Raw genomic sequence first — 9774 nt, 5'->3', positions numbered from 1 at the left:
TGAAGTACCCATTTGTTCTTCATTATAATAGAGTGTTCAGATAAGTTGGAGACCCTCTCGAAACCTCACACCCCTTGTAAAAGATAGGTGTTAGAGTTAGGAGTTCGAAAAATGAGCTACGTATGAGTAGTCTAAAACTCGATAGAACAGACAGACGCAAACCGTGCAAATTGCTTGAAACGGTCACGGCCGCGTAACCCGTGGATCAGCTTAACGGAACTAGTTCGTCGGTTGACTTGCAACCTAAAAACAAATAATCCTAAAGTGAAGTGGATTCCCCTATTCAACAGGGCCGTAAATGTAGGAGCAGTTGGCTCTTAACCACGTTAAACCTTTGTGTGTTTTACTTTACACTTTACTTATTCCATTATATATATGTCACAGTTAAACAAAAATCATTCTACATTCATCTTATCTAACTAAGTTAGTTTATGTTACAACTCGTATTCATTTTCATAAAGCGAGTTTTTACCACCACATTCCACACAGATCAGTTACTAGTCCAATTTATTAGCTTGCAAGCAATCAATACGATTTTTACACGCTTGTCTGAAAACTAGTCATTCTACTTAGCTAGCTGATTAGAATCAACATCAATTGACTCATTATCAGCTGAACCTATTGTTTAGACACAACTCTGAATAGCAACGAAAAAATGTAATTGGTGTATTTTTTTTCTTCCCGCATACACCAATACGCCCTCCCTTGAGACCAACAGAAGAGTTTTGACTACAACAAATTAAATTAATAAATTAAAGGATAAATAATATAAATCTGGTAAAATATGAAATCTAGCCAAAGACTAATGAAGATTCAAGAATAATCCTTAAAGTCCAAGCTTTTAGGTTGAATTTGCGAGATAGACAGAGATGGTGAACAAAAATAATAATTTCAACTGTGAATATGAGCAAGTTCGACGATTGTATAGAGAAAATAAGACAAAAGGTTTATAATATTTAAGGAATGAGAGAAACTTGTATTGCTAGAGTGTTGACATGATTTTTAGTAGTAATTTGTACATGAAGAATGAGAAGGCTATCTATTCAAGGTGTATTCTCTTTGGTTGATGAATTTATCATGGGAAATTAGGGATAACAAAAATTTCTCCCTTTAAATTCCCTCTTTCTTTTCCCTCATTTTCTACAAAATAGAATTTCATTATTTCTCATTCATTTTTTTCACTCCAAGAAGGGATACTATTATCCCTCCATTTTTAGTGTGATAATATTATATCTCTCATTCAAGTGAAAATGATGAATGAGAAATGCGGAAATTCTCTTTTATAGAAAATAAGAGAAAAAGAGAGGGAATTTAAAGGAAATTTTTTTAGTTATCCCTCTTTTTCTCATGATACTATTATCAACCAAAGAGAACACACCCTTATAGACAAATATAAGATAATTAAGGTTATAATTATCTCTTCAAGTATATCATACATTATCTCTTCAAGGACTAATCTCTCTTTTCTTGGTTCATGTGTAAAGCATTGAACAATTATGACAACTAAGTTTGCATCTCGATGATCATTTGCATCAATATTGTGCATTATCAAGACCGTCTATCTTTTTTTAGAAATAGTATCGCCTTTTAGAACTAGTATCGCCGAGTCTCGATAAAGTTTGATCCTACTATTTTGACTTCTTTTGTAGTGTGATTATTTCCTTTATCACAACTAGGGTTGACTCTTCAACCCAGATTATCTCCGGTCGCTGAGCATTTGTTTTCATCTTTTATATTTATAAATTATACAAGTATATAAAGAAATTTAAAAATCGTATGACGGTGGACTCAAACTCAGCACCTCGAGCCTTGGCCATTAACCACCTACCAATAGGCCAACACACACCATTTTTCTTCATATTTGATTCTTATTTGACATGTTTAGGGCTAATGCTAACTTCTTATTATAATCAATCCTAATCGTTTTCTCCTCATTTGCCTAAGCAACGTTGATTCTGTAGGTCAACCATACACTTCTAAAAAAATATCCTCGTAATATATTATTAATATTATTCCTCCATGCCTTCGAAAATTTATCCTAAAAGAAACGATACATATTTTAATAAAATTTATTCGATAGTGCAGTTATGTACACCATGACACAACACTCAACACATCAAAAATTATTTAAAAATATCGATAATCTAAGTATTAATTTATAATTTCGCATATCTTAGGATATAAATATAAAAAAGCTTACCGGTTTGGATATAAAGTGACGTTTTCTCAAAAAAAAAAGATAGAGGGCTTAAAATACAACTAGAAATTTGGAAAGCTGTACATTTAAAAAATATATATATATATATATTTGTTTTAGGTTGAAAAGTTGAAAGAAATTTAACGATCATAAGTACACTGGTTTTACTGAAAATGATTGTACTGCGACTGAAAAGAAGCAGACATGCCTAGACCTGTCCAAGATGCCAACGATAAAGTCAAGATGCTACACAACATAGATCCACAAATTCCATAATTTCATACTACCAAATTAATTTTTCTTCAATCCACGCACTCTATAAATAAATCAATATATAACATCAAAATTAAGAAATCTCGCAAAATTGGCTGAAATACTCCATTTATAAATAAATGACAAAGCGGCATGTAATTAATAAATTGAAATTTACAAACTGGGAGTCAATACTTTTTTTTCCCCCTTTGATATTATCTTTTTTCTTGATCAATTATAGAAAGGGAAAAAGGAAAAAGTGAGATGAAATTAAAGAGGGATGCCAATATGCCATGTAGAGATAATTCAACACACCAGAAAAAGTAGTTTGGGAGAAAGATATTTGAGGGAAAATTTGTGTTGTTTCTTTTAAGTGAAGCAAGAGAGAGAAAGAAGAGAAAAAAAGAAACCAGTAAAGCTGTAAGAGGTCACTTTCAAAAGGGGGGTGGTGGTGCCATTTTGAAGGGATCTATCCCTTCCCACAAACAAAATAAAAATAAAAAAATAAATAAAAATTAGGGTTCTAAGTAACAAGACCTAATTAAGTAAAAACTGGAGAAACGGGAAAAGAAAATGAAAAAGGAAAAGGGGGGAAAATCTTGGAAACCACCCAATGGTATGGGACAGAGTGGAATTGAGTGGGAAATTTTGAAACAAGTAGCCATGAATGAATGAAATAAAAATTACTAGTAGTATTTTTAATTTTTAATTTTTTCTTGGTTGAGTTGGTATTTGTGTTTGTGTAGGCTGTACAAAAACAGCAGCAGCAGCAGTGTTGATATCACAGAGATCTTTAATCTCCTTTCTGACCCAAACACTGCCACACTCATCACTGCCATCCAGCCCTCTTATAGTAGAGAGAGAGAGAGAGAGCTGTATATTTTCCTCACTTTTCACCACAAGCAAGCTTAGAGTTTGTTGTGTTGACGGTGTTGCTGCAGATTTTCTTGTATAGTACAGAGGTTTGCAGTGGTATACAACATAGCTATCATCAAAAGCTGTGATTTTTGAAGATGGGTTAGGCTCCAATTTTTGTTTGGCTCAATGAATTTGATGGAATTGTTCAAGATTGAATGGCAAAAAAGCTAAGGTTGAAAAAGGTGTGCAATTCAAAAGCTGGAAGAGGGAAATCACAAGGCTCTGAGTCTGGATCCTCAGAGGAATCATCATCTTCATCTCTATCAAAATCAAAACCAAGATCAAAATCAAGAAAATCAGAATTATGTAGCAGAGCAATCCCCAAATGTTCAATTTCACCAGCTTTTCCACCAAAACCAGCTCCTCTACGGCGCCAATCGACTAGATTCCGAGAATCCAGCGCCGCCGCCGCGTCCGCCGCAGGTGAAGAAGCGGGCGCCGCCGGAGGCAGGCGGCGAGCATGCGAGATTGCGGGAGAAGATGGGGGAGAGCAGCCAGCAGCAGAGAATAGGGGCGAGGGCCACCGTGGGGGAGGTGGTGGAGGTGCAAGGCGGCCACATTGTCCGCGCCACCGGCCGGAAAGACCGCCACAGCAAAGTGTGCACCGCCAAGGGCCCCAGAGACCGGCGCGTCCGCCTCGCCGCCCACACCGCCATCCAATTCTACGACGTCCAAGACCGCCTCGGCTACGACCGCCCCAGCAAGGCCGTCGATTGGCTCATCAAGAAGGCCAAATCCTCCATTGACGAGCTCGACCACCTCCCCGCCTGGCACCCCACCGCCACCACCCCCTCCTCCGCCGCCCAAGACACTCCCGCCTCCTCCACTAAACCAATGCCCGCCCAAAATCCAAATTCCCAAATCTCCAGCTTCCTCCCTCCATCTCTAGATTCCGATGTAATCGCAGACACTATCAAATCCTTCTTTCCGGTGGCCGGCGAGGCCAGCTCCTCCGCTATGCAGTTCCACAGCTTCACCTCCTCCGATATGATTTCAAGAAGCAGCAGCCACACCCAGGATTTACGTCTCTCGCTGCAGTCATTGCAAGATCCCATCTTGCACGCCCAGGCGGCGGCGCCCCCGCGCCAGGTCCTGCTGAGCGGCACCCCATTGGGGTTCGACGGCGGCTGGCTCGACCACCACCAGCAGGCCGCCGAGCTCAGCCGCCTGCAGAGGTTCGCCGACGCCCCAGCGGGATACTTCTTCAACCCGCCGCCGCCGCCTCCGCCTCCGCCGCTGCTCCAGCAGCTGCTCGGCCACAACCAGATGGTTTCACAGAGGGGACCCCTTCAGTCCAGTAACACACCTTCAGTTCGTGCTTGGATCGACGCCCCCGCCGCCGATCATCAGCCTTTCTACCCTTCCTCATTTTCCGGCATTGGCTTCGCCTCCGGATACGGCGGATTCCCCGGCTTCCACATTCCTGCACGAATTCAAGGTGATGAAGAGGAGCACGACGGCTACTCCGACAAGCCGTCATCCGCTTCCTCCGATTCCCGCCATTGAGCTCCACTCGCCAAACAGTGAGTTTGATTTTCACTAAACAGTTAGTTTTCTGAAATAAAAATAAATGGTGAATTTGGATTGTTGCAGGACATGAGAGTTTGATTGAGTTTATGCTCGTTGGCAGCGGCGGTGAGGCGAGCGAACAATCAGCAGGTTTCTCGTCTCGTCTCTGGTTCGCTACTCTATGTTTAGTTGCTTAATGAGCCACTTGAGCTCACTACATTATCGTTTCACTTTGCTTGCTCTTTCCATTGTGTTTGATCCTATGCTTAAATGAGCAGACACTATCAGCTCCACCTTGTTTCAGCCCATTTCCTTATCTTATGCTTTCTCTTATCACTGTGTTTAGATGTTTAGTAATCCCACCTTGATCCATTTTGCATGTTATATACTTGTTCATGCCTGGAAAATCAGTGTCTATTGTGGTTCATCATCTCCTCGGCATTCTTAAGAGTCGTAGCCCTAGAGACCGGGAAGGGGGAGGTTTGAACTCGTAGTATTAGTGTCCGGACACGCCCCGTGGGGTGCAGCATGACGTGTAGTGGTGAAGTGAGACCCGAGGCCGAGATTCAGAGGGTTGGTGACAATGAAATAACCCGAACTATGGAAAGGAGAAACAGCCTTTGGATCTACCAAAAATTGGGCACTTAGGCATCATCAATTTTTGTTGGTCCCCCACCACCCTCCTACAAATGCCTCTGCTTCTTAACAATTCCTAAGTCTAGCTGGAAAATATTCTTCTACATTAGGCACAGATGCAATAAAAGGAAATAAACAAGCAAAACATTTAATTGCCTTTCTACCCAAGATGTTGACAACTGCTTGACGGTTGTTGCCTCTTATTTATGGCTGATTACCGATTACTACACTTCAACAACACTGTAAAACATCTCTCATAATTCTACCTTCTTACCACTTAATCATCACTCATAATTTGAAATTCGGATTAATTATAGCCCCTAAATTACCCAACATTGCCCAAATTCTGGTTTTGCACATCACAACACATTCCGCCTGAACATTATTATACTAGTACTTCACTCTGATTTTGTGATCGAGATCAGTTTACCCCTATATTAGAATCGAGGTGTTGCTAATGTGACGTAATTATGTGTACGTGCGACGCCTTGACTTGCAAAAATGATACTATCAATTAAGAGTATAGTAATTTACGCAAAATCTTTTTGTAATGTGCAAAACTAGAATTTGGCCAAAGTTCAGATCCCAAGCCAACAACTTAAAGATTAAGATAAGTAAAAATAAATAAGTTGATTAATAGTACTTTTTTGTTGTTATTATTGTTTAAGTATCAGTTGGAAGAGGGAATGTCAGCTTCTTGTCTATTAGATGTTGTAAGTTAGTGAGGAAATGAATTGATTAATTAAACTTTCGTTTTCAGATGTTTAGAAAAATAAGTAGAGATTGTGATTTTTCTGAAGAATAGATACAGTAACAGAGCATATGTACATGTCCTTTAATAGATACCATAGGCCACAAACATAGCAACAAACTAAATAATCCAAACAACATATTGCAATAGTTTGAAATTTTACACTCAAGATCAAAAGTTGTGCAAAAATCCCTCTAGAATCAGTATTGTCAAACCATGAAAAGATGTCGTATTATTAGGTGATGAAGTAGTAGGGTATAAGGTTGTAGCGCCCGTCTCTTCCTCCATTGAGCTACTCGCAGTTGCTACTCATGCGCCTCTTGGGGCGGCTTTCTTTCCCATTAGACAGTGCTGGCTTAACAGGAAGTGTTGTAGGTTTAGTTGTGGCTTCAACTTTAGTCTCTACTTTCTTGATAGGGCACGGCTTCTCCCATGGCCGGACAGCCACCCACCTCTCCTTCCAGCTCCAGCCCCAGCTCTCTTTGCTGAGATCATAGTAAGACTGCCCGAAATACTGGTTCGAATTCGCCCTCCACTGCAAAAACAATCCAATCCGATCAACAAACAAACACAAAAGACTTAGAGCTTAGAATTGAGAATTTCTTTCCCCATGCCTGGTGGGAGAAAGCATAAGCCATTGTTCGTTCGCGTTTAGCTGCTGCTGCCTCTCTCTGTTGTATTCTGTTGAGAATCTCGTCCATGGTTTCTGGGCCGCTGCTCCATTCCACCTGTGGTTAAGATATCAATCTAATCTACCACTCAAAGTAAACGTCTCTCACAGTTTCACATACAATATCAAGATTCAGACCAGTCTGAGATCTCATTTGCAGAATAGATAGGAATCGATTTAAACTTGTTGTGACAGCAAGTCTACCTCTAGTTCATTAAGCTTAGCGTCGAGTTTGAGCTGATTCTCGAGCTTTTTCTGACGGGCCCGGCTATCGACCACCATGCTGAGCCATCGAGCTCGGATCTCCGCTTGGATCCTGCTCCAGAAATGGATGTGATTCAGAGCAGACATGGCTTGGTTTCTCACTGAAAAGTGGCCTTCTACAACCCCTCGGAATCTATCAACGCCTTTTAGGCCGCGCAGCGCCTTCCTCGCCTGCACAAGAACGGATTGAACGACGCGTGCCGTGAAATACACAAATTGGTGATCAAGATTCTGAGCTCTAACCTTGTATGCTCGAAATGCAGTCTGGATTCTTGTAGCTGCAGAATCTTGCGTTAGCTGCCGGAATTCGCCTTTTTTCCTTGAACCGCCGTTGGCGAGAATGCCGCTTTCCTTGGTGGAATGCTTGCTTCTCCTCCCATTTGACTTGTGCATCAGATTATTACAAGATTAGTAGCTAAGATATCTGTTTAGAGAATTAGTTAAACTTTGTTTGTGGTTTCCTACCTTCGATCTCTTTAGGCCGAGTATGTTCTTGAAGCAATCACCTGAGCCCATCTCTGTAGCTTTTGATGGCATTAACCTATGCAAATTGTGGAGTGATGTGAATGAATGTCATATAATGGCAAAGTTTAATTACAATCAAATATTGGTATCCAAGTAATTAAGCCCAATGAACACCCAATTTTTCAGTTCCCGCATCATAAATGCAACGATTTGAGTAAAATATAGAAGAAAGTGTAAAATGCATGTAGAGAGAAACAAAAGATTTGAGAGAGGCCAAATTGGAATAGGATAAATATGAAAGAATTACAAAAGGGGCATAATCACTTCATCACACATGCAATATATGGTCACAGTTATAAATGAAAATGAGGGAAAGTTGCTTACCTGATGAGGCTAGGGACGACAATAATGCATGACTCCTTCCAATCTTCATGAGAGAGAGAGAGAGAGATGTAAAAAAAGGAGTGTGGAATGTGCAATTGACAAAGCAACAGAAGAGAAGGTGGTGGGAGTGTGATATTTGATCAAACAAGATGTATATTCAAACACAAGATTCAAAAGAACTATCCATCTCAATTCCTTTCCAACTCATCATAACTTTATAATTAAGCAAATTCACTTTCTTTCTATTTACATAAGGAATTACCCAAAGCAAACAAAAAAAAAGGCCAAAAATAAAACTTAACTTGAATGACTTGAAATATTGGTCCCGGCGGGGCTCGAACCCGCGACCTTCGGCTCATAAGACCAACGCTCTAACCAACTGAGCTACGGGACCATTTCGATTTAAATTTGTATTAAAATGATGTTTTACTATGTAACTAAAGTTGAAAGATAATAAATATATCGTGTTCGTGTGTATCATGTACATGAATAATATGGTTGATTTTCAGATTGAAGTTGAACACCATACTTTCCCGAATATTTAGTTACGACAAGACTTTTAAAATGTTGCAACTGCAACATAATATTTCAATTTTATTCAATTATATAAGTTATAACAGCCTAATATTTTTGTGAACATTGAGATACGGCATTCTCGTGGACTTTATTCAGATACGTCGTCGGATGTCACTCAACGCAAAAAAAAAATGGTGGCATTGTCATTGCAAACTCAAGAAGGGTTGTGTTGTAATTGCAACACATAAAAAGTTGCTTTTGTAATTACAAATACGGTGAAAGATTGTGTTAAAATCAACAAACCCTAACTAATGATGTAGTATAATGTTATTTACGTAATTTTTCTTTTATGTTTTTTAATAGGATTAATAATAAATTCTTATTTCTGTCTTGTTGTGACTCGAACTCCTAATTTATTGGTTGAAGGGAGCATCTTACCAACTAAGCTATAATGTATTCATGTTATAAGAGTGGAATTTACCACCTAAGAAAATATTGAAATTTGTCAAAAGCACATTTCTAATTGGTACGTACATCCATATTAGTTTCTTCTCCCTACAAATATATATTTGTGTATATAAATGTTATATATTCATGGTGCGTTGGGTTTGGATCCATTTTAGCCGGGCCTTGTTGGTTTCTTTTTTTATGCGGTTTGGTTTTTCTTTGATGTGTTTGTGTGGTTTCGCTACTTGTTTTTCTCTTTTGTTGTAATAAACGAGTACTCTTTTTTTGTTACGGAGTTTTTTTTACTGGATTTTCTCTGAAATTTTTTTGATGAGGTTCGGTCCTTCTAAAGTTTTTTTATTTAATTTCTTTTGGTCTAATAAAATCTATTTTAATAATGTTATACATAAATAATAGTGAATGGAGCATGGAGCAATTGAACACATTCACATAGCTCGGTAGGTGAATTTGGTTGTCCAACAATGTCATCATGCTAAATGGGTGAAAAAAATGGATGGCGTCACGGTGGCTCCACCGTCCTTGCGGTGGAGCTCCTCTTCAAGACAAAAGTTGTGGGTTTGTGAGATGGGTTTGTTAGGGCAAAAGTGGACCCAATCTTGAAAGCCAAATCCATTGCCATAACATTTGAAAGATTTGATTTTTATTTTTTTCATGATAAATATATCGTTTAATCTTTTTTCACCCCCTCTTTCAATTTTCTTATTGCCTTTCGGTTTTATCTGGGTTAGTTGGATCAAACCTTTC

At 39.2% G+C, this 9774-nt stretch overlaps 2 protein-coding genes and 1 non-coding gene across 3 annotated transcripts; 1 reads left to right on the top strand and 2 right to left on the bottom strand.

The window, feature by feature from the left end:
- Window positions 1-2591: 2591 nt before the first annotated feature.
- LOC131012040 (transcription factor TCP4-like) lies at window positions 2592-5179 on the top strand. Its single transcript, XM_057939950.1, has 2 exons — window positions 2592-4890; window positions 4961-5179. Exon 1 carries the CDS (start codon window positions 3848-3850, stop codon window positions 4871-4873), a length of 1026 nt encoding a protein of 341 aa, XP_057795933.1. The 5' UTR covers window positions 2592-3847; the 3' UTR covers window positions 4874-4890; window positions 4961-5179.
- A 1096-nt stretch (window positions 5180-6275) lies between these two features.
- LOC131012041 (protein IQ-DOMAIN 10-like) lies at window positions 6276-8198 on the bottom strand. The gene is made up of 6 exons (XM_057939951.1): window positions 8047-8198; window positions 7663-7738; window positions 7441-7581; window positions 7138-7368; window positions 6878-6991; window positions 6276-6798 (listed from the first exon to the last, which is right to left on the bottom strand). Exons 2-6 carry the CDS (start codon window positions 7732-7734, stop codon window positions 6556-6558), a joined length of 801 nt encoding a protein of 266 aa, XP_057795934.1. The 5' UTR covers window positions 7735-7738; window positions 8047-8198; the 3' UTR covers window positions 6276-6555.
- A 168-nt stretch (window positions 8199-8366) lies between these two features.
- Window positions 8367-8440, bottom strand: TRNAI-UAU (transfer RNA isoleucine (anticodon UAU)). The gene has a single exon. It is a non-coding gene; the product is annotated as a tRNA-Ile (tRNA).
- Between the last annotated feature and the right edge of the window lie 1334 nt (window positions 8441-9774).

This window comes from Salvia miltiorrhiza, chromosome 2 (genome assembly GCF_028751815.1).
Source record: "Salvia miltiorrhiza cultivar Shanhuang (shh) chromosome 2, IMPLAD_Smil_shh, whole genome shotgun sequence".
Taxonomy (NCBI): Eukaryota; Viridiplantae; Streptophyta; class Magnoliopsida; order Lamiales; family Lamiaceae; genus Salvia; species Salvia miltiorrhiza.
Note: the sequence above shows the minus strand (reverse complement) of the source record. Positions and strands in the feature narration are given on the sequence as shown.

Excerpts from the sequence above, each read along its gene's own strand:
- LOC131012040 (XM_057939950.1), top strand. The coding sequence starts at position 3,848 with ATGGGGGAGAGCAGCCAGCAGCAGAGAATAGGGGCGAGGGCCACCGTG.
- LOC131012041 (XM_057939951.1), bottom strand. The coding sequence starts at position 7,734 with ATGCCATCAAAAGCTACAGAGATGGGCTCAGGTGATTGCTTCAAGAAC. Across the intron at positions 7,369-7,440 it reads CTGCATTTCGAGCATACAAG|GCGAGGAAGGCGCTGCGCGG; the intron begins GTTAGAGCTCAG and ends GTTCTTGTGCAG. Across the intron at positions 6,992-7,137 it reads CTAAGCTTAATGAACTAGAG|GTGGAATGGAGCAGCGGCCC; the intron begins GTAGACTTGCTG and ends TCTTAACCACAG.